This window comes from Alosa sapidissima, chromosome 12 (assembly GCF_018492685.1).
Source record: "Alosa sapidissima isolate fAloSap1 chromosome 12, fAloSap1.pri, whole genome shotgun sequence".
Taxonomy (NCBI): Eukaryota; Metazoa; Chordata; class Actinopteri; order Clupeiformes; family Clupeidae; genus Alosa; species Alosa sapidissima.
Genome location: NC_055968.1, coordinates 23,245,463 through 23,269,867, shown reverse-complemented (window position 1 = coordinate 23,269,867; position 24,405 = coordinate 23,245,463). Strand labels below are relative to the sequence as shown.

Below are 24,405 nucleotides of genomic sequence, written 5' to 3'. Positions count from 1 at the left end.
CTTTGTTTCAGTCTATGATACAGTAGAGTAAAACCTGCTTTAAAATGCAAATTAATCCAGTGAAGTACAGATGGCCAACATGAATATTTAAGTGCAGTGACTAAATATTGTCTCTCCATTGATTAACACAACAAAATTATCATAGAGCATAGATTAGAATAACATAGCCAAGCTGACAAATCAAGCAGATTCGAGCAGAATCAATTTGTTAGAGGAAGCTTCTTTTACATTGAGGATGGATAAAGACTAGCATACAATAAGTCAGAGGAATTGTGGAGTTTCAAAGAGAGAGCATGCATCACACAACATCACACCACCTTGCACAAGCAGCTTGTTCAATGAGAATTCCATTACCTCTAGTTAATACTGATGATTTTGGAGTCTGTCCCACATGGCACCTCTTTTGGTACCTGTTGCACTTCTTTTGCCATTATAAGCTATTGCTCCAGTGGTTCACACTTTACTGTAGATGGGGTGCAGGCCAAAGATTTTCTCAGAGGGTAATTTAATTCAAAACATGTTAAATTATAATTAGCAATATTTATCAGACATCCATAGATAGATCTGTGGCATTGGGCACGGCACACTATCTGTGACCAGCAGTACTTGAGTTCCAAACAAGTTCACGGACATGTCCAAAAACAGAAGGCCATGCACCACACAGCTCAGGGTTCCTGCTCCCCAATAGTTACCTGAGAAGACTAGGTCAGCAGATGCATTGACAATGATTAAGGTTTTTAAAATTGTGACAAGTATAGTCTATGACAAATGTTTTCTCTGTGGATAGGTCACTGACTGTTGAGAAATGGGACCATGAGGTACATTTGAAAAAAAAAAAAATGCTAGGAGATGATAAATTAGGTACATTGAACATATCGTAATCTACAGAAATATGTATTGATATGACCTCACATTAAAAAAAAAAAAATCCAAATGTGCCTTACGATGTCAGTAACATGCTAGTGCAACCCCAGTAGTACACTTATGGTTTCATTCCAACTTTGGAAATTTGTCTGCGACAGTGAAATCGTTTCAAAATCATTTGGTGTAAGGTATTACCGTGAGTGTCTGACAAAGCTGACAGTCGCATTGTTTTCACAATATGGTGTTGCTGGAGAGCAGGGAGAGCCCATGGGTTGGTAATTCATGTTAAAGCATATGCCTGTAAGCATGCAATAGATGATACATCAATGGGGGACTTGTTGATTGGAAAGAGCTGGAATTGCTTATAAATGTGCATGTGATATGTAGAATGATATCACTCAGTCAACCCAGATAGGACTCTGTCTCTGCCTATATGTGCAGTACAGTAGGCCTACCTAATGTTTGTGTGTATGTGTGTAGACCTGGCCTGTGCCTCTATGGTTTTGTGTGCCATGCCCAGGCAGAGTTTGCATTTTGTGGACACAGAGTTTGAATTTTGTAGGCCTAGAGATTTGGAATTGTGCTTGTTTTCACGTAAACATTTTAATAGGTGCAATTTCAGGAATATCCACATAAATGGCCACTAGTTGGTGATATTGGGCCTATATTTTAAACTTATCATTTATCAGACTGATTAAGGAGTAGCCTATATCTAGCCTATCTACAGTAGCTAAGGCTACAAGCTTCGATGACACCATTGAACGTAAATCGTCTTCATTGGTTTAGTGGAATGATAAAAGGACACATTTGAGAGTAAAAGCATAAAGCACTGATGTTGAAGTATAACTTACGACCTAATATAAACTGAAGTTGGTTAGATAGACTGTTTTCTAGATTGATCCCTTGAGCAAGTAGGCTATAGGCCTACTGTAAACTGTACAAGCCTGTGATTCGACAAGGAAACCATTAAATTAGGGAACAGGCACACTAAAAAACATCATGTAAAATGGGCTATTTCACACCTAGGCTACCACTAGGTGATGTCTTTAGATCATATGTTCAAATGCAGAATTGTTTCTTCCCTTCTACAAACCAGTGATGTCGCTGTGTTCCAATGAAAACAGGTGGAATTCCCAGATTCGACCAATGACGCTCCCTTCCTACCAGTTCGTGCTCAGGAGTAGGCTATGCTTGCTCAGTCATGGCGCTACTGTGAAGTTCGACAATCGACACGGCTGAGTGTAAAAACACCGAATTTTCTTTCTGTAAGTGATTTCCTAAGAAATCTCTTTAAGTCACAGAGGTACAGACGAGTTCTGCCCCAACGGATAGTTCAACGATTAAGGACTATTTTTGCGCTGTTTTTTTAAAAAAAAAGGATTTAACACAACGATCGTGACTACTTGCGAAAGGAAACGCTACAAAGTTGCTTTTCCTATCTCCATGCAGGATGTTACAATTGTGACCTTACGAGGAAGCAGCGGGATGGACAACGGGAGTTAGAACGAGCACTTGGTGGATTGTTTTGGCGTTTTGTTGTCCTGTGTAACTGTATTGGTGTCTGCGTTTAGCTTGTTCATGCGCTTTCGATACGACCATCATGCCAGCGAAAACAAAGTATAATTTGGTTGATGATGGCCATGATTTGCGGATTCCTTTACACAACGAAGAAGCCTTTCAACATGGGATCAATTTTGAGGCAAAGGTAAGTAACAGAGAACCTAAGTAGGGTAGCCCATGTAACCGTGGATTTCGAGGTGTAGAAGTGTTATCTTAATCTCATGAACGTAAAGTGTAACTTTCATTGTGTGTATCTAGTCCTTCATCGTCTTTAAACAGTTTTAGTTTGGATTTAAAAATTCAATTAAAAGTTGGGGCTTTGTCTAGGCTGGTTTCCTTGCTCTTGTGTATCCTTTGGCGATAACAAGGCTATGTTAAAATATGTATGTCGATCAGAAAGTCGTGGCCTAACTATCGCTTCGCTTTCTTTTATTATTAGTATATCGGTAGTCTGGATGTGTCGCGACCAAACAGCAGAGTGGAGATCGTTGCTGCAATGAGGAGAATACGGGTGAGTAGTATGATATATTCCCTCTTACCGGAGCCTAGTGCTCGCTGTAGTTGTTTTGTGTCAACATAAACCCAGTTCCTTACACAGAAAGTCAGAAGTGGTGTGAACATCTCCATGTGGGTGGTCCTGCCTTGAGGCCAGGATTGATCTGTGAAACGCTTTGGAGGATTGATTTGTAGCTATAACACTTCGAGAAAAAGAAAGTGGTCACTTCACTCTGAGTTGGACATTTGTTTTAAAATCCAAATGTATGTCTGGCCAGAGGGTATAGTAGGCTAACGGTCTCAACCACAATAGTTAAAATTAGCCAATACAGTAGCCTAGGCTATAAACTATCAGAATTTGCATAAGTCTTAACTTTAAGAAGGGGTTTGGCTCCGGTGATTTAATTGTGCTCGTTAAACTGACCCACATAATTGCCAGATATTTAGTTTTGACAAAAAGCTGGCCTAGATCATTTTGAGTTTCAATTTGAGTGTGCTTCAATTCGACATCTCGGTATCCTATTTTTATGCAAACATGTTCGTGTTCTATCATTATGATTCATGCGCTCAGGAAACACAATCGATCTCTTCGAATTAATTTTTCCCAAATAATTCTCAAATGTTGGACTGCTGGTTGGTTAATTTTGGGCTGCTAGGCCTACTACTTTGCCTGTCAGTATTTTCTGATTTGATTATTCTTTAAGGGGTCACGTCAGAAAATGAAAATGTGACTAATCTTTGAAAATGTGTAATCTTACAGAACCATAATCTTAGAAAATGTGTAATCTGACAGAACCATATAATGGCCAGAGAGACTCAGATCTGCAGCATTTTTATCACAGCATCACATTAGGCACAAATTATCCCATTAACCTGTTCAATGTGCTAGGCCCCCTGCCAACATTTGGCTGCTGTTATTTGTGGCTAGGAGGAAACCATTTTGCATGTTTCTTGTGTTTCAGCAGTAGGTGATAGTCAGATGTCAGTTATGATTATGGTATTTAGACGCTTTTGTCCAAAACGACATACAAGTTATGGTTCCATGAAAACAAAACATTTTAGATGCAATGCTTTCAAGTCAAAATGTATTATTATTGTATTGCTGCAGAGCATGTGCTCTTCCCTTTTAAATGACTTGTCCAATTGGCTGGAGATTGAATATTGTGACCGATGCATGTTTTCAATACACTTACAAAGAATACGATGTGCATTACCTGATGGAGGTATTAAAATGTGATCCATATTTTTTGGCACAAACACCTGGATTTTTAATTTATTTGCTATACTTGGCTACCTCTGGTCTCAGATCATTAGGCATTAGGTGCTGTCAGCGCTGATGTTTTCTAAAACAACACTGGTATATCATCTGAAGCACTTCAATATGAGTTGCGCCAGAACTAAACTGAAGCAAGTACGACATTGGACAACCTTACATGGAGCAGGGCCTGTTTTCTCACTCTGCTAAAAGTTGCAGACTGGATTCAGGGCCTTGGCTCCTCATAATCTTACCAAGAAGCTTCAGGCAGTGCCTAGGCTCTAGGGTTCCTCTCCCACGATCGCTGGCATTTTTTCACACTCTGAATTCATGCCAGATAGATTTTACAGAATCCAGAGGAGGATTTCAGTGATATCGGTGTAGGAGTCATAATGACACTGAGTCTGCTGGGATTGGAACATGATGTTTAGTTTAGCGCTTTCTATATCTGTTTGTGGGAAGTAGCTATACATCTTTGCCAGGCTAAACCACAAGATCGTCTGATCTGTCTTGTTTTAAAGATAAGGAGCTGTTTTAATCCAAATCTACGCTGGCATGCTTTGTCATTGATGTAGGTTTCAGGTCACTCTCCCGTGCGCTCTGTCTGGTTGCACATCTTCAGCTCATGATTTCCATTCATACTGTTCCATTGCCTTAATGACAAAGCACTGAAATTCAACCTCATTGTTGTTTATTCACCAGGAGGATATCACCTTGCTCTTTGTTTAAATTGTGGAGATGTAGGCCTACTGATAATCTCTATATAGTGGTGAAATTTTGTGATGCTAATTTGATTCACAATGGTCTGAGAAGAGAATGTTTTTAGTCCTGCTATAAAAAATAGAGAGCGTGTGAAGAAAGGATGCTCTGAATAGAGGAATTACATATAATGGCATTCTAAGTGCACACGGTTATACTCACGGTGTCAGAAATATACCTGATTATAGGAATATACCTATTCTTATACCTGACTTGCTGTACAGTTAGCTTCTTGAGCTGTTCTGCTTATAGGTGATTAGTGAAAAATGAAGAACTACAAAAAACCTCCTTTTGCCTGTTTTCATGGGTCAGTCAGATGGCCATCCTTGGGGCAGCCTGTATTTGGTGGGGTGATACAGAGTTTTAAGATGACCTTTTATTTGTAAATATTTACAATGTAACTTAAATATTACTTTCACAGTCTATACAAAACTACTTGTCATGTCCCCTGGGCAACCACACAGCCCCCCTTCCCCCTCCCCTTCCCTATGGTGTCTTGAATGCTGGCTTCAGCTCCTGCTTTCCTTCCAGGATTTTCCAGTTCGCCTTTTGTAATCCTTTTGTAGCAAATTAACCGTGGTGCATTAATTCAGGCAACATTTGGCCTTTGTTAAGAGCCCGTGTTGGTCGGCCTGTTTGGGGTGGCTGTGATGCACAGCTCCAATTTATTTGATCACAAAGTCCAATTAAAGCTGGCTTGTTTATACTGACCTGTCTGATTGACGTGTACAAGGTACAGCTTTGGACGTGGGCCAGAGGAGGTAGTGCATGCATCATGCAAGTCTCCAAGAAGGAAGGTGGACTAGGCCTGATTTGTTTTGCTCGCGACAGCACTACACTGCAGAGAGTGGAGAATATACAGCGCCAGCTGTGCAGACACCTTCAGTGGCCCCATTTAAGGCTTTTAGACACGTTTATGCAGCCCAGCATACTCTCATCTCCATGATGCTTCTAAAAAGGGAGCTATAGGCTAGCTGGTGTAACCCACTTGCTAAGCTAGGCTAACAGTGTCACGCTGGGTTATTGCACGCACAGAGAAGAGAAGGATGGCAAATAAGTCAATTTCCCAAAAAGTTGGCGTGTTCCATTAAATGTCAAAGTAGCTTGGCATCTTGGCTGTGTGCACAGGACCTTACTGGCCATGGTGAAAATAAACTTCACACAATTAGTCTGATTAGTATGAGTGTTTTAATTTAGTTTTGACATTAATCCTGAGGGTTCATGCAATTGCGTTTTCCCCCAAAATTCCAGCACGAGTCATTGCCTGGTCTTTAGAGGTTAACGTTTTTACTTGTAACCTCTGTAGGGATTCTCCACATAATCAACCCCTAAATTCATTAGCAGTATATTGGAGTCTGTGAAACCAGCCTGCCAATGGCCAGAGGTTAATATTTAACATGCTCTGTTTATCCAAACACAGCCTGTGGTTACCACTTGAATTCCTGAACCCGCATCTCTTTTAACTAGACAGCCTAGCCTTTAGCTTCATTTGTTCCATTTGACATTTACTCATTACACATTTACTGTATTTCTCACTCAATATTTCTCACACAATGCTTCCAAACATGGCCGGATCTAGAATAGGGCTGGGAGGGGCAATGCCCCCCCAAATATTTCTTCTGCCCCACCTAATTGGTCAATTTTATTTGACAGCTATTGAATCTGCTAATCACACTTTTCTAATTTGCCCCGGCTGAATATTATTACTGTTATGAATAGTGTTTTACGCAGTGGAGAAAGTGACCGGGCACGGCAAGAAAGCAAGTGCGTCAAAATTCACCCATTCTTTGCTAAACTACTCCTGAAGTAGCCTACTCATCATACAGATATCACATGTATCACATCACACGAAAGAGCTTTTTCTCAGCTTTTAAATGATGTTAGCCACTAGTTGTTGGTAAATGGTTTGTGAGAAAAGTAACTTTAATTTAATCATTATATTCGCGCCCATCTTCCTACCCATTCATCTCGGTGGAATACTTCACAAACTTTTCCCTCAACACACGACAAACCATATATCAGAAGAAACAGCAGACCTTACCGAACACAAAAGTGTAACGCATTCCCCTGTATAGTTAGCCATTCCAGTGTAATCCGGTTTTACATTTGCAGCAATGTCTTAATGCATGTCTCCAAATTTGGGCTTCATGTTTCACAGTGTGTTTAAATAGTTCAATACATGATTTTATAACAGGCCAAATACAAAATATCGCCTAGATATCTGTAAATATTAAAATCAGCTCACTAAGAGTTTGTCAAAGTAGCCTTAATGATCACAAAATGGTAAACATGCCGGTAGACTATTTGAGGTTCTTAAAGCTGAACTGCTTTGTTCAATAGGCTACATGATTTCATAACAGGCCAAATAGAAAATAATGTTAAATATAGCCTAGATATCTGTAAATATCAGTTCTATGATTTACAGTTCTATGTAATATGTCATGTTTCATGTTCTGTTTCATACCTTGATGCAGGTCTACTGCTGTGAATAGGGTAAATATAACTTTTATCATTTTTATGTAGCTTATAGCCTACTATATAGTTAACTTTGGCCTTGGTGCCCTGACGTGTGGCCTTTGTGCCCAGCACCAAATATGCTCAACTGAAGGCCAGGTGGCCTGCTCTTAAAATTATGAAATTCCAAGCCTGGTTATAGACATATAGCATTTGACACTCAGTGTGCTTTTAACATCAGGCAACTTATTAAACTGGACCTTTTCGCCTACAAACTCACGGTTCCTCTACAAACTCACGGTTCCTTTACATCTTCAGTTAACTCCAGACAGTAAAATAAACTCTCAGGCTTGCGGCTTCAGGTTTTGCGGCTTTCGTTATATGACATTAGCCCTTAACAAAGGAAATAGGTAAACACAATGTGTTGATTGCGTTAATATTTTTTAACGCATTATGTATTTCAAAATGAATCGCAGCGCAAAGCATTAATTTTGAGAGCCTTAGTTTAGAGTAATATAAATGAAATATAAATATGTGCAGTGTTCCTATTAGCAGATACCTTTGCAGGACAAATATGGCTATGTAATGAACAATGTATGAACAAAATGTACGACTATTTTACATGATTTTAAGGTGAAAAGTAAGGCATTTGTAGGTGAAACTGAGCGGTTTTGTTGTGTAGTGTAAATGGTGTGTGCACAGGGTGGGTGGGGGGGGGTTATTATTCATTGTGCCCACCCCAAATTTCTATTTCCCCCCCCAATCTGAGCAGCCTAGATCCGGGCCTGCTTCCAAAACAATACTCCATGCCATGAGTGGGTGAAGATTTCTTTTAGATTGGCGCTAGCCTTTTTTCTGCTGTCAGTAACTCTAGTGCTAATGCTTGTGCTCCTCTAGTGTCTTTCTTGAGTACTCCTAGGAGACTCAAATAAGTGAACCTAGCCTGCAACCATGCCTTCTCTACTACGCTGCCAGAGTGCATGGCAAGTAGAACCAAAACACAGTCCAGCCTCTTCCCCCATTTGCAATATTAACTGGAATCTTCTCATCACCCCAGGGCTATGCCCTTTCTCCCTGGGGTCTCTTTGGTCTCGTTGCTCTCTTGCCTGGTGAAGCAAGTCATTTTCCACTCAATGGGCTGATCTGGCTGTGGTTGATTTTATGGATTTTATTTCTCAGAAAACATCCCTTTTGACAGGCCAAGCTGTAACTAATGCAGATGCTGCCCTAATTTGATCCGGCTTTTTAATTAATGTCTGCTCCAGCGTGAAAGTATAACTCATTCTCTGTTCTCCTCCTCACTGGAGTGTGTGAAATAACCCCAAGATAAATATCCACAAGTCAGGCCTCGGGTGTATTCAGTTTTATGTAAGGAGAGAGAGGGTAATAATGCCCTTCCAGCCAAGATATCACTTAATAAATAAAAAGGGTACAAATGTTCTCTTAAACCTTGGTGAGATCTATGGCTTCTTAATTGGAATGCATTCAACTACTCGGAACACTCAAAAAAGCAGAAATGTTGCATGTCTCTGTCTCTGACAGAATGTACAGTCAAAGCTACTGTGCAAGTTGACGTAGTAATCAGCATATTTATTATCTTCTAAGACATGGCAGTACATGAAAAGACTTTTTGCTGTCAGTCATTATCTCGAGGAGAAGCTGACAAACCAGGCCGCCAGTAGAGCCCAGCGGTTGTTTTCTTGCTATCGGAATCTTATCAAGACAGCAGGTTGGAAAGACTGACAGCTGGCATCACCCAAATTGGTGCCGGCATGCACTTCATGGGGTGGCATGGCTACAGTGAATGGAGAAATCCCATGGGCATGCATAACTGGCAGGTCTCTAGTGGGTGGAAAGGGAAGTAATAAAATGGCATGAAGAAAGTGAGCCAGGCCCTTTACATTAATCATCTAGTTGGGGCATTATGAGGAGTCTGTGGAGTTTTCATCTTTCATTCACATTTGTTTGTCATTTGTTGGTGTGATAATTATCTTTATTTTGCTGGCCTTTAATAAGATTAGCTCTATCTTTATACACCCACCATGCTTGTTACGACTTTTTAATCAGAGCAAATATCAAGGCAGGTTTAGTTCAGAGCTCGGGGGTAGTCCTCATGACTTTTAAATAATGAAGGCAATTAAAAAGCCCCCCTAGAATGCATCACAATCTCTCAGCATGGTTGCTTGCCATCATAAAACAATCTATGCCCTCAGTTACCGGAAAAACATATCTGTAGTTCAGTGACTCAGTCACTGTGCCAGAGCTTCACCCCGACAGTAAGAAATGTGAATTTACCTTCCTTAATACATTCAACTTTGAAGTTGTGTGAAATTGCAAGACATGGATTGCAACTGGCTCTGTCACACTTGCACTGAATGATGAATAAGATGTTTCTTTTCCTCAGCGGAGTTCATTCTCTCTCCTCTCTGTTATGGTATTGGGTTATTGATCTCCATAACACATAGCAGATGTGTTATTTATAAGTATTGCCTTGGGCATGGCAGCCGTTCTGCGAGAACTCTTCTGTGCTTCTCACCATAGGTCAGTGGATGTGAGAGAATGGGTTCTAAAAAGTCTGTATGTATGTTCACAGTATGTTCCTGTAGCATAGTGGCGGTGTTGTATTTGATAGTTAACAAAAAAATTGCATTAAAGGCAAGCCAAACTGCTGGCATGAATGGCACTTAGTGAATGTGGAGGTGGATGCCTTGGATTAGCATGGTCTGCAGGGTGTTGTGTTACATTATTAGTAGGCTGTGTAAGCTGCTGAAGGGTCTGTATGGAGGAGCTGTTCTCCTCAGCCGCTCTCCTCTTGTTGCCCTGGTCTGTCCATCATACACGTTTGCTCACACCATTTCCCATGCTCTTTATTTCTTTTCTCTTTTCAGCCTAGTTTTTCATTAAAAAAATCGGTCCATAGTCCTCATATACACTATTTCTAGGAAATCCATCTGCCACGACTGTAGTGAACGCAGTGAAGTGTATGCCATGAAAACTGAGCACAGCTGAGCGTGGATATCTTTCTCCTGACCATAAGATTATATTTCTGGTTGTAAGACTTAGATTTATGTCTCTATCAAAATGTCCAGACATGTCTGACCATTTCTTCTAAAGGTATTCTGAATTATAGGGTTGATTCTCACTATAATATAACGTGGTGTAATGATGGGGCTGGGAATGGGCGAGCACCTCTCATTTATTTTGGAAAGCTTTCGTTCTAGATCTGGACAAGGGGAAAAGTGCTGTGAGCATCATGTTCTTTGATTTCTCTAGCGCCTTTAACACCATTCAGCCTGTCAGATTGAGAGACAAGCTTGTGCAGATGGGGGTTGGTGCTCACCTGGTATCCTGGATAACAAACTATCTGACGGAGAGACCACAGTTTGTCAGGCTGAAGGACAGCTTCTCAGATACTGTGATCAGCAGCACCTCAGGGGACTGTGCTGTCACTGTTCCTGTTCACCCTGTACACTTCTGACTTCAGCTACAGCTCTGAGTCATGCCACATGCAGATGTTTTCGGACAACACTGCAATTGTGGGGTGTATCAGGGATGGACAGGAGGATGAATACAGGAACGTGGTGTATGACTTTGTGGCATTCAGCTGCAGAATCTGGCTGAGCCTGCACCATTGCACAAAGACCAAGTAGTTAGTGGTGGACTTCAGGAGATCTAAGTCACATATGCTACCAGTCTCCATTGAAGGGGTCTATGAGGTGGTTGGCACATATAAGTACCTGGGGGTACACATGGACAATAAACTGGACTGGTCAGCCGACACAGATGTGCTGTATCGGAAAGGGCAGAGTCGGCTTTACTTCCTGAGGATGCTGTGGTCATTCAATGTCTGCAGTAAGCTCCTCTGGATGTTTTACCAGTCAGTCATTGCCAGTGTCCTTTTTTATGCTGTGGTGTGCTCCCAGCAGCATCAAGAAGAGAGATACTGAGCGACTGAACAGGCTGGTAAAGAAAGCTGGCTCTGTTGTTGCCATTGAGCTGGAGTCACCTACAACAACTGCAGAGAAACGGACCATGAGTAGGATGCTGGTGATCATGGACAATGACCGCCACCCCTACACAGCACGTTCATTAATACCACACAAAAGAGTTGGGGAGAAATGGACTTTACAGCATGAGCCTGTCTCTCTCAGGCCCTACCATTATGTAACTTAGTCTGCTGTACACCTGACTGTCTTATAGGCTATATTAGCCCTCCTACACAATCTGGTCTGTGGTCATAACATCTTATAACGTATTCCCTGTTATATATTGTTCCTAAAGTATATTATTTCTTTCTTATTTGTCAAGCAATTATGTTTACATTCTTATCTTTTCATAGTCATAGTTAATATTTAATAATAAGCAAGCTATTGCACTGTTCAATCCTGGCACTGTTCACTTGTGCTCTACCACCATTGCACACACTCTACCATAGCACCTTATCATGGTCATTGCATCACATGGTCAGTCCATACCAGGCCTTTATAATCACTTCACAATTTTTGAAGACAGTTTCTTAATGATTGAGATGTGTTCTGAGACTTAAACAGAGCCTTCATATAAGCCACAGGTGGTGCCATGTTGCAATCAATGGACACACTATGTGTACATGGAATATTGTACAGCAGAAAGTTACTTTGAAATTTGCAACAGTTTTCTCTCAAGGCCACTGACTGGTCATGACTCACTCACCTCTCTGCTTGATGAATGAGCATGCACTGAATTCTGTACTTCGGGAACATAAAAGCATGACTTGTGAGGTAGATGGCTGACCAGCATAACCGAGGATTAAGTCCCTGTTCAGCGAGCACCTTGTCATCACGGATCAGCCCAGGCACTGACACGGTCAACATCAAAGCCGTGCAGCAGGCGCTGTTAAAAAAAAACAGTTACCTTACGCTCTCCCAACCGCACTTGTCCACCACTAATGACACATCCATTACACACTCTAACCTCATCTCTGTCTGCTGCCCACGTAGTGGGAGACTTCTGAGTCTTCCAGAAGTCATCAACAGAAAAATATAAGTTAAAAGATGCTGTACGTGCATAACCTTGCACACCTCTTACAGTCTTACCAGTCTTAACTCCTGCAGGGTTTAAGCACACAGGGTCAAAATGTCCCTCCAGGAGCAAGAAAAGCAAGCTTAATTGTGTTGACAACCCACTGCACCTTACCGTTGTCCACCATGACTAGAAAATGCATCTGTAGCACCATATCCGTGATGCATCTCTGTCATTACAGAATCTCTCTCTCTCTTCTCTCTCTCTTCTCTCTCTCTCTCTCTCTCTCTCTCTCTCTCTCTCTCTCTCTCGCTCGCTCGCTCGCTCGCTCTTCAAATCCAGTGCTGGCAGGCCTGGTGCTGTGGAGGAGGCTGTGCTGAGGTTCTCTCACGCTCTGCTCCCATCTCTCTCCCAGGCTGGCAGGAACTCTCAGTGTCAGAGGGAGCCCGGGTGATTGATCGCCTCCCATGCTGTCTCGGTTTCATGATGAGAGAGAGGGGCCTTTAATTTGTAATGGTTCTGGCCAGCCATATTAGCATGGTGGCCATCCATCATCACAGTAATGCGTCTTCTCCCTCTGCCTGAAAGGGAGTTCCTATATGCGTGTAGGTGTTTTAATAATATTTCAATATACCCTCATGCCTTGGCACGTTTGACCTTGCATTCACTCTCTGTTGATTTACTTGGAAGTCAGCTGCAAAAAAAGTTAGCCTTCAGGTTTGGCACTGTACTTTCTATTATGATTGCATCGCATCCAACAGGTTGCATTGTATCCAACTTCACGTCATTTCTGCTCTCATATAATTTTGTAGTTGCCTTTAGTGTACCTGCTCATGTGTAGTCCTTAGAGAAATTATCCCTCATAAGCATAGCTCTCACTGGGCACACAAATCATTTAATTTAATGTAATGCTTTGACACATCCAATTACGCTACACAGTTCTGTTCTACACCCATTGCTGCAACAGAGGCTTGTCAATGTTTATTGCTCCACACATTAATGATTTTTGGAAAAAAAATATGTTATTTTCCCATGTGAATGGGAAAATGTATTGGATTGACCATCCATGGTATACTGAGTGTATGCACTTAAAATCAAATTATATTGCCATACATTCTGAAGCAGAATCAAAAATGTGCCTATGTGAAGAATGCTGCCAAATGTTCATCAGATAGGCAGACCAAGGCTACAGTACTTTGTATTTGCTGTCCGGGCACTTTTGAAGTTGTGCAGATCATTTGGAGTTAGGCATAGAATTCAACTTGTATAATTAAAAGTTTCTGAACGGCCTTATACTGGTTTGATAAATGAGTAGCCCTGAATAATGTATTGAGACACCCTGACTCTTGCCTTTTAATCTTCAGTGATTTTTGTTCTGTTTCATTGTGACTGTACTTGGTGAAATATACTGCTGGATGCATGACGAGGGTAACTAAATAGCCATTAAAAGGTCTTACTGCACTGAAAATGTCCAGAAATATTAAATATTAATGTCTCAAAGTACCAAGTTTCTTTAACTCAAGAAACCATATGAGAAGAAGACAGACTTGATCGCTTTTCCCGCTCTCTCACTTAGCTTGTTAGATTGCTGTTTCCACACAAGGCCAAAATGGAATGCCTGCTTCCTAGGCTCAGGGGGGTGATGGTTTGTAGCAGGGTCATTCCCAGTGAAAACAGCCAAAATCGGGGTATCATGTACATGGTACCTCTCAGATTTTGCTGAAAAGCAGTGAAAATATGCCTTATGTTACCAAACGAGGGAATCTGAAGTTTCAGGTCAATATCTCAAACGGTTTGCCCGTGGCGTCCATTTGAATTTCGGGTGCCACGGCCGTAATTGACACATTGGAATTTCACATTTCATCTTTTGCCATTTTTGGAAGCCCATAAAGTCTGTTCTAATAGTGGTAGAAGGCTGTAAACTGGTGTGGTAGTTCACTGTAGTCTGTACTAAACAAATTCTGGAGGCAGAATCAACATTCCTCACTGTTTGGGTGAGAGGTGGGTCAGCAAAGTCCTAAAAAATGTTGACGGCATGTGTGATTTTTCACTTTTTGGGTGGCCTTAGCACCACGATTAATGATCATATTTATTCTAAACAGGATTATTTGTTATATGTGGGAACCTTGTTCTTGCCAAAATGAATTTGAAGGGTATGGTACCACTGGCGGGGGGTTTTATGGGGGTCCAAAACCCCTCTCCGGCAGAGGTGACTCTTTTGGAACCCCATATTTGGACCCCCTAATGATCATGTGGGCACTTGATGATCCTAATATGATTTATACCAGATAAAGATACACATTTGTTCTTTCTTTTAATGAAATAACATTTTTGACTATGAAGCTCCATAATATGAATTTTATTCTTCATAATGCACCATTTTGGGCATTGTTTCCAGCAGTCTGGAATGTAGATCAGGGAGAATTTAGTGATGATAAAGCATGAAAATAGTGGAAATAACTTAGTATTATGCTCAGTGATGGCAAACAATTAAATACTGAGACTGTCACGGATTAACCCCTTATCCCCCATGAAAGAGACCCGCCATCAAACTTTTAAAGGACTAAATAACAAGAATGTTACATAGTGTAAGAGTTGTTCCTTGCCGCTGTCACTCTCCAAATAAAATTGAATTGAATAGTGTCTTTAACTATTATCCAAGAAATTGTGGAAGCAGTGGCATAATTTTGTCATGGTCCTTTTGATCAAGTTTGTATTGGCGAGCACTGCGTCCATAGATGTCTGGCACACTGACACAACAAATGATATGTTGGAATGGCATCCAACAGGGGATCTGTCTTTGGTCCGATGGCCATGTAAGGATGTTGTTGACACACTTCATGAATTTCACAAATTGAATTTTCCTGGCTGGAAAATTGAGTTTTTCATTTTTCTTTGTTAGTGCAGAAGATATTAAAAAACATGAGGAAACATTTGAATTGGAGAGTTATGCCTCGGACAAAACGATCAGTGGAACCTGTTAGTACGGCAGTGGATGGCTGTTTTTTCCACTACATGCAGACGGGATTGGTTACAGGAAGGGTTTACCGAGAGAGGAAGTGGGAGAACAATAATGGAACTCGGTTACCAGGGTGAAGGCATAGATACAGGTACACATAAACAAACACACACACACGCACACACACACAGGGAAAGAGAGAGAGGAAGAGTGAGAGAGAGAGAGAGAGAGAGCCGCAGTCTCGGATGTGCAACATAAAATTATCTGGCCAGCTCAGGAAGGAAAAAGTATTACATACCCATACCCAAGTAAGACATACCCATAGCTCCAACATTAGCCCCTACTTTGAAACTAGTTCTCTGATTGATTACCAATGCTTGGACCACATCAGCCAGCTATGTTGTATATGCTAAATGTCTTGTTTGAGTGATTCAAGAATGTGAATTAATTGTCATTGAAATGGCACAGATTGCCGAGTTCTTTCCATCTTGGGAGAATTCATTGTTATCACAATAGCGGACTATGCAGTCTTCAGAAATGCCCTTCTGCTGTCTTCTGTCCATAACTCAGCAGTCATTGGATTTGGATACTGGGTTAGCCCTGTCTGTGAGGTCAAAGTGATTATTTCCCTCAAAAGGAAGTAATTATTAGTAATTAGTCAGAATGAGGGATTATTTTAATGCCAGTAGATATTATGTCTGATCTGGACAAGCTGGCCACCTGCTGTTACCTCCTATGATACTCCGCTCCACATTGCAGAGGAGGTAATGTGAGGTTATTCTAGTGTCGGTGGTGCTGAAACTGACCACTTTAGACAAGATAGAGGGGCAGAAGTTTAAATCAGTGGACTAATGAGACCCTGAGTTTAACCATGTAGCAACAGGTGTGGAGCCTCATTGTTCTTAGTTGATGACTTGTCTTCGCCTGGGAGTACTTTAAAACTTCATAATGACAGCTGGGCCCTTTACTCCTTATCACTTTGCCAGCTCAACATTAATGAGGGATTAACAACAGCTAGCACTGTAAAACAATGCACTCAGCTTTTCCCCCTTCCGTCCATGGTATTCTGAATGGCCTCATAAGATTGGATTCAGGAAAGAAAAATACCTCAGACGCTCCAGTGCAGACTTGTAGTCTTTCCCTTCGGTTGCAGGCGGTGGCCCAGTTGGTACAGAGCTGAAGGCATTAGTAGTATTACTAAGCTAATATTGGAGGAGGGGTGGATGATGTTCATGGCTCACATGTTGTGTAGATAAGGCTGGGATGTAATGGCAGGACTGTGTTTACTGTCCTGTTGTGTTATTCTTGAATGTCCTATCCTGCATGTGTCCTGTTGTGTTGTTTTAGATAGGCTTGGTTGTTGATTGGCCTCTGTGTGAATATTGTGCCGTTAAAGAGTAGCCTGTACAGATCTCAGGTACAACATGCAATGTGTTTACGCCTGGCATAAGCCAATTTTGCATGGTCGTTGGTTCTAGAATCTTGCTGTGTGTGTGTGTGTGTGTGTGTGTGTGTGTGTGTGTGTGTGTGTGGGTTGTTGATGGGACACTGTGGGAAACAAAAGCGATTTAACACCTTTCCTGTGCATATCTGAAATTATCTTTTATAGGACTCACATGGAAATTACACTCAGATAATGCAAATGACTATTATGGTGGAATTTGTTTGGATTTGAGGATTTCCCTATACTTTCCTCAATACAATCCCAAGTTCCTTATCCTTGGTTTGTGCTTTCGATGCCTCACTCGTCCCAGAAGTTGTTTGTTGTCAAAGACTCGGTCAGGGGCATACCTGTAGAGCTTGTTCTATCTGCTTTGAGCAATCACTGACATTGTACAGTTGCAACTTAAGGCTGTAAGAGAGACTGACAAGCAAGGGGTTCCGTAGTGAATTGTTGACAAGTTCATGTAACTTCATTGGACTGACATTGATCTCTGTTACACATGCCTTTGAGGCATCCTTTTTTCATTTTTTAAGGTGGTTAATTGCTATGCTGCCAGTGAGCTAATAGATTTTTCTAAATTACCCTCACCCAAAAAAATTGGCCATCTATACAGTCTTTGGGAATAGTCTCTGTTTAAGACATGCCAATCCATTTTTTATCTTGTTAACTTTTATGATTGTTACCATCTGGGCTTAATTGTCATATTTTTCCAACAAATATGGTTCCCTTTACGCGTTCTCCTTGTTTTAACTTGAAAATAAATGTTATATACAGTCATGCTGGTCATTCATTTTAGCTCAGAAGAGATTATTTTATTTCAAACCTGAGTGTATGTTCAGAATTTTGCACCTTAATTTTATGTTCATGAAGAAATGTAATGTGTTGTAGATGCTGCTCTTTCTCAGACAAATTAAATACGTTCACAAAATTGTAGAAATTCGACCCTGTTTGAAGGTGTTTCTTGATAACCACTAACTGGTTTCTCATGTCTTAGTGTCTTAGTGTCCCTGACAGCTCCTCTCAGATTGGTGACTCATTGTTTGCCTTCATAATAGTTTTACCCGGATAATCACCTTACCATGCGGTCTGCTGTCTAGTCAGAGGGGTGTGAACAAAAGAAAACATGTCACGGAAACTCTGTTAATCAGTGGTTTACACAGAACCAGGTTATTCCACGCTGTTCCGTTGTGCTATAACTGACTTCTATATACCTGCTATCAATATCTTAATACCTATATAATAATCGTTTATTATTTGATTGGCATTTTTTTTTGCCATACCCTGTATTAACTGTATTACCTGTGGCTTTGCCGTTTTCCAATGCCACACCCCTAGAAACTGGTGTGAACTTGGCATGCTAAGATTGGTTTTAATCCTCCTAGCTCAGTCCGTCAGACATGAGAAGCTGGGTGGAAGGGATTGATTAGCGCCGAGCTGGATTTGCTTTGCCTTGTTTAGTGGGCTCTCCTCTCTGGCACTTAATGCTCAGGAGAGACACATGCAGTCATTCAGAGAATGGGGGTGAAGATTACCAGAAGCAAGAGGGGGTGAAGCTTCTTAAGCAGTGAAGCAGCTGCACCAGCCCGGTCTTCTAACCCATTGTCTATGTTCCAAGCAGGGGGGCAATTAAAGGGAGGAGAATCAGTGGGGTCGCATTAATAATGGAAGTGGCTTCCTAGTGTAAGTTGGATCTCTGTATGTTGATGAATTCTAAATGATAAACCATACTTATTTAGCCATTATATCACTGTCAAAGTCAGATACCCCAGTATTAATGTATTATTAATGTCTTGGCGCTTGCCCATGTCTGTCCCCTGTCATCACTGGCTCATTGTAAAGATGCTGCTGCTTAATAGTGGAGATTCTTGGCTCTGGACGGTCACTATGGAACAGTGTGCAGTAAATATTGTGTCAGTTGTTGGTCCTGAATGTAATTAGCCAGTGAAAGCCATAAGGCCACTGATCCTTATGCTAGCATATTGTTTGTTCATTTACCTGAACTGATGGTGCCTCTCCTCATTTAAAATAGCACAATGTGTGCAGAGCTAATGTTGACCCAAGTTGAATTCTATGGTAGAATGTTACTGAACCCTCAAATGGGTGAACAAGTGTTTCAGTCAGTAGTCATGGTCAATCAGTTTTATGGGAAGCCTGCCTTCTTAGTCCATTTAGCAAAGCATTGTTCAAAGGTAAGCCAAGAGTTTTATGCATAGACCCCAGAGTTCTCTTCCCAAGAAGCATACTCACTGGTTAGACATTTTGCATCCACATTTGCTTGTGTTAAAGCCTGGGTTCACTTTTACTGAGACAATAGTGTCATTATATTGTAGTTTATTGGGCTGGCATTCATTATTCCATTATCTGTGATGTTTCTCTCAGACAGACCCACAGTTTCCCCCTTTCCTCTGAAAATTGAGAGGCCTGTTTATGAAGATAACTTTTGGGGAGTAATGTTTTGTTTTTCAACAGGTGATAACAGGAAAATAATATCACCACTGTGCTGATGCCTTTACCTTATTACTGTTGGAGATAATGATGAAAAACGCTTCCTACCTATTCCCCAAAGGGAAACAAACCCAGTTGATATCTGGCAGTTGAAAGAGATTCGTAAAGATATCATAGTTCAGTCCAAATTATGCAAGGACAGAAACCACCGAGGGGACAAAAACAACCTAGGGGAAAGCGAGGGAATGCGTAATACCAGATTATTGCATCACATACTGTAGGCCGACTGTGGATCATTGAGTAACATGCTTTCTGTGGAATTTTCGAGGGATTGTGATTTATTGAACTTTGAACCTTTACAGTGAAATATTGCTGTCAGGTAATTTTATACCTTCAAACCTCTGAATAGGTCACATGACTAATGGGCTTGTTAAAGGGACACCAGGCAACGTTTTCATGTTAATTAATCATCTTCGTAAATCGGTATATGTTAAATGACTCATTACGGGGCGAATGAAGGCTCTCTTGCCCGCCCCTACTGCCTGTAGGAAGAATATCCCACTTGCAAGTTCGGTGTATCCTACCCGCCGACCGAAGCGAATCAGTTTACAGCACAGAGGCAGGCTATCGAAATGCTAGAGATTGTTGCATATCTGGAAGATTGTTGCAATATCTGGAAAATAAGGCCAGGCAGTCAGACCATGCTCAAAGTAAAGATCAGTTTAGATGCACTGAATATTCAACTTTTTACTCCAAAGTAAAGGCAGTATTTTTATTATGAAAAATAAAGTCTTTCATGTATATAATATTGTTATACATTTATAATTTGTTATAAATTTAAAGTTGCCTTGACAACCTCAAAATGATGCCTTTGGCTCGTGCACCAAATGGCCTATTAAAAAGTCATCCAGAGCTAAAATGAAGGGATTAAACTGAGAAAAATTACAGTTACAAGTAAATTCTTACAAGTAAGTGCTAAAGGCCAAATAGATACACACATGCATACATCTTAAACACACACACACCGCTCGAACATATATCTCAGGCACCTTTCCACGTCTGATAAGAGGCTTTTCTTTTCCTGGTTGCGTATGCAAATACAGGAATCCGAGCAGAATGACATGAGACACTGATAAGAAAGACGATGTGGAAATTAACCTGCACACATCTGTGGGGATGTGGTACAGTAGTGGGTGGAGGCAACAAAAACGCAGCCTTTCATTTCCTTCTCCGGGTCTCCTGAGGTACTGTATGTCCCAAGCTTTTCATATGGGAATCTGGCGGAATGTCAGATGTGTCGGTGGTGTTCCTATACGCTTCTGGAAACAGTGGAAATTCAGGAAATTCAGAGCGCACTCCAGCTTTGATTCAATGCATATGCACAGCAAGCGTGCTTTGAAAGGCTCTCCAATTACAAAGATCTCTTTCAAAGAGAAGTACATCAGTGTCTGCCTGTCTTGTGTCAAACCAGCAGTCAGGGATCCACTGGGGAGCAAGGGCGAATGTCAAAAAAACACAGATGTGTGGGGGTGTGTGTGGGCAGGGCTATGTGTGAATGTGTGCAAGCGTTGGGGCTACAGCATTATATGGCTGTTTGGAGTGCCTTTTGTCAGATCTAGACTTTCAAAGGGGCTCCAGGGTTCCAGGCCATTCATGCCAGAAGTCGGCAGCCTTTAAATCACAGGAGTACTGACTCAGGGGGCTTAAAGCCCTGTGAAGGTACCAGGCAATGAAGCCTGGTCCTGACAGGGACTCCAACCTGAAATAAATGGACGTGCTTGTGAGCACCGCGGCTCCAACAAAGCTGTTAAGAGATTTCTGAAAGAAAGTCAGACCATTTACAACTCTGTGAGTTAAAAGCTAGACAGGCCCTGCATTTTCTCAGAGTATGTATGCTTAACAGCATAGCTGTCCTCTTCAGCACCATACAATTACACTACATTTGAAATGTTTATGTGTAGCTTGTGTTAGCATCTTGTCCTCTCTAATCTATAGAGCACATCTGTACCCACATCATCTCTGTGTGCCTTGAATTTAAACAATGTAATCTAGTCTTCTCATTTCAAAATGATGTATAATATCCACATGGAAAAGAAGTACAACTCCACACTCCAGTTAGACAGGAATTAGCAGTGCAAACTGAAGCACTGCACTTTAATTTGTCAATACACATGAGAGTTACTGGGAAAACAATGAGTAGTCTTAAGTGTCCAAAAGGAAAAAAAATACATATATATAATTTATTTATATTTCTTTATTTATTTAGAGTATGTTCCCCTTGTAGCATAACAACCAGTGGAGTCTATTATAAGCCGCTATGATCTGACAACACGAAGATGACTGACTGTATTTCATTTTGTGCACTCTGTGTTTGTTTTGCTCGGTTTTCAGTTCTTAGTTCAGTTGTTTTCTTTCTGTTTTTAGTGTTTCAATGCTGTTGATTTATTTGAAGGCAGAAGTGTTTGAACCAGGCAAATGAGATCAAAGCAGTTTTCTACTGTGAGTTTTGAAGCCCTCTCTTTAGATTGGGAGTCTAAATAAGTATTGTGTGTGAGGGTTGACTCTCTTCACTTTGTGTTGTTTTCTTGAGTGTTCCTGAAGCCTGTAGTTTAGAAGCCTGAAACATTACTGTGGAGAAGTGGGAGGAGAGCGACTATGGAGGAAGGAAGGGGGGGCGAATAACCTCAAAGGCTTTCAGACAAGGATTACGGGGAAGTGCATTACATATTCAAAAGTCAAATGACTACAGAGTTAAAACCTTCGGTACATTTCCATAGAGCTTCATTAGGCCAGTTAATCGGGTTAACCTTCATTGAGAAGTCTAACAATAAAGCTGAAATATTTAATTGAGTCCAGTTGAAGCAGGTCGCTTCTAATGGAAATACTTTTTTTTTAAGATGACTAATTTAACTTTGAATGTGCTAAGCCTTGTCTTTAGATAGCTTGAATATTAACAACATAGATAATGTTATAATCCTTATTTTCAGTAAGGTTTTAGCAGTTGGACAATTGTTAGTATTAATAATGCTTTTTTTTTATCTTTTCATTCATTAATCTTAATATGTGATAGCAATAGAACTGCTGCAGTGTTTCCTTGTTGCTATAATTGATCAGAAATGACTGATAAAACTGGCCGGCTGTTATGGCTCCTTTGCTATGAGCACTGAATAGCCTAAGACTGAGGTGCTACGTTGAACCGTTGACACATCTGTCTCAAACTTGAGATGTGAGTTTGTGTGAAAAGTATTGAGGCGTGAAGGATATAATCCTGAAGCATGTCTATTCACCTCACCTGTCAATTACAGCATACACCCTTAGCTTCTCTGTCAAGCTAAATAGTGCACCACTTGCATACTAATGGATAGCTCTCAAATAAACAGAAGCACACCTCAGTGACTTTGTGTAATATCTGAATAACCTCAGTATTTGTCATTTGAAGGTTTCATGATCATGATTTCACTCTGTTACTGTTTTTCCTCTGAGGATGTTGCTGGTAAATATAGCCTGGTTTGTGAAAGTAAATAAAAAGCTGGGTGGAGAAGAAAATGAGAAGTGTGCACTGGAAGGTACATTGCATCAATAGTACCTCCCTGTCGATGGCATTCTGTTTACCATCATGCAACAAAAATTTAGTGTATTGAATCCTCCTCTAGGCTGAATTTCCACCTTTGTTTCATCGAAGTAAAGTTTGGTTTGGAGGTATATAGATGACAAAGCTGACCTATCCAAAGCTGTTTGACTGCACATCATTGCTGAGAAATAGCCTGTTGTTCTCATGTCTGTTTGGCAAGCTTTGGGCTGTGACTAATCACTCGAATGTGATTACTTTCCCTGCCCCCACGGATTTATGTGATTTACACATAATCATCACGGTCACGGACAGTAGCCCAAAGTAAGGGAGGAAAATGTATAGCCACACTCCATTTGTTTTTTCTTCCTCTTTCTAAAAGTAAATTGGGCATTTTCTCACTGTCATAAAGGAGGCATGCAGCTAAGATGGAGGGTTTTGCGGACACAGGTAGCAATGCGATATACATTTGGAGCTATGATTTGTATATTAATAAGTAATTTCACGTCAACAAAACCAATCAGAATTAGCAGATTAGCAATTAGCAGACCCCAGTCCGCATCCAAAAGCCCTATTGTGAAAGCACCCTATAGTTTTCTAGAGAGTGGGGAATTGGCCCAATTGGCCTCTTAATTTACGATGTCGGTGTCTAATAAAAATAACACTGAACTGCCTTATTGCCTGTATGATAGCTTTCCCTAACCCTATCAAAGTGGAAAAATAATGAGTTGTGATTTTATCGTATGGCTTCTCCTTGCCAAAATGGTGAGAAGCAAGAGAGCATTGGCTGCTTTGGCAGCCAGTGTTACTCAGTATGTGGTTAACGTGATGGAGAGCAGTCTGCGCCACTCTCCAACTGTGCAGCTTTGGCCGCAGAGCAGAGAATACACCCTGGAGCAATTTTGGTTTCATGCTCAGAGGCTTCCCCCTCCTAAAGCCAAAGCCAGGGATGAGGAGAGCTCTCTTTAATCAGTTGCGTGGGGAGCTATGGCTCCCGCACCCCACCGACTCGCTCAGAGATTTACCGTTCATTTGACTTCAGCTCCGGTTGTCAGTGCTACGGGCCAGGCACCAGGCCCGTGGAATGTTGTCTTTTTCCATGCACAGCCACTGTTGCTGCTACCATCCCACTGAAGGCTCTCCAAACAGATAAGCTTGGAGGAGGGAGGGCACTGCAGCTGTCAGGCCTTCCTAAATAACATTAGCTGCCCTGTGACACCGCCATGATAAAAGGGCTATGGGCTTGCCACGGGGCTTGGGATCCCATGAGGGAGAAGGGCTGGGTGTTGCGCTGTGTTTATCCAGTGGCTTACATCCTCTGAGCCCTCCCTCTTCCTTGACCGGTGTTGTCAGGATGATAACGTCACGCACCAGTTTGGCCAGCCAAGATAATAAAAAAAGCCATTTCCATGATTCCACTTGGGTACAGGAATGCTGCGGTCATCATTTCGGTTGTGATGTTCACCACCCGTAGTACTCATAGCGGTGGTTTCTCATTAGAGCCTAGAAATGTACAGATCTCTGGCTTCCAGCTGGCTTTGGGAGAAGGCCAGTGCGAGGCCTTTTTTTTTTTATTCCCGGCTCCATAGTACTAATGACTA

At 41.3% G+C, this 24,405-nt stretch overlaps 1 protein-coding gene across 3 annotated transcripts in view; it reads left to right on the top strand.

Moving 5' to 3' along the window:
- The first annotated feature begins 2,005 nt into the window (after nucleotides 1-2,005).
- nos1apa (nitric oxide synthase 1 (neuronal) adaptor protein a) overlaps nucleotides 2,006-24,405 on the top strand; it is a 105,054-nt gene continuing 82,654 nt past the window's right edge. Inside the window, exons 1-2 of one of the 3 annotated variants that reach the window (XM_042057694.1) lie at nucleotides 2,006-2,569; nucleotides 2,864-2,935. In XM_042057694.1, coding sequence (XP_041913628.1) covers nucleotides 2,465-2,569; nucleotides 2,864-2,935 — 177 coding nt within the window. In that variant the 5' untranslated portion in view covers nucleotides 2,006-2,464. The remainder of the gene's footprint in view (nucleotides 2,570-2,863; nucleotides 2,936-24,405) is intronic. The other 2 variants (XM_042057693.1, XM_042057695.1) reach the window with 2 other exon arrangements.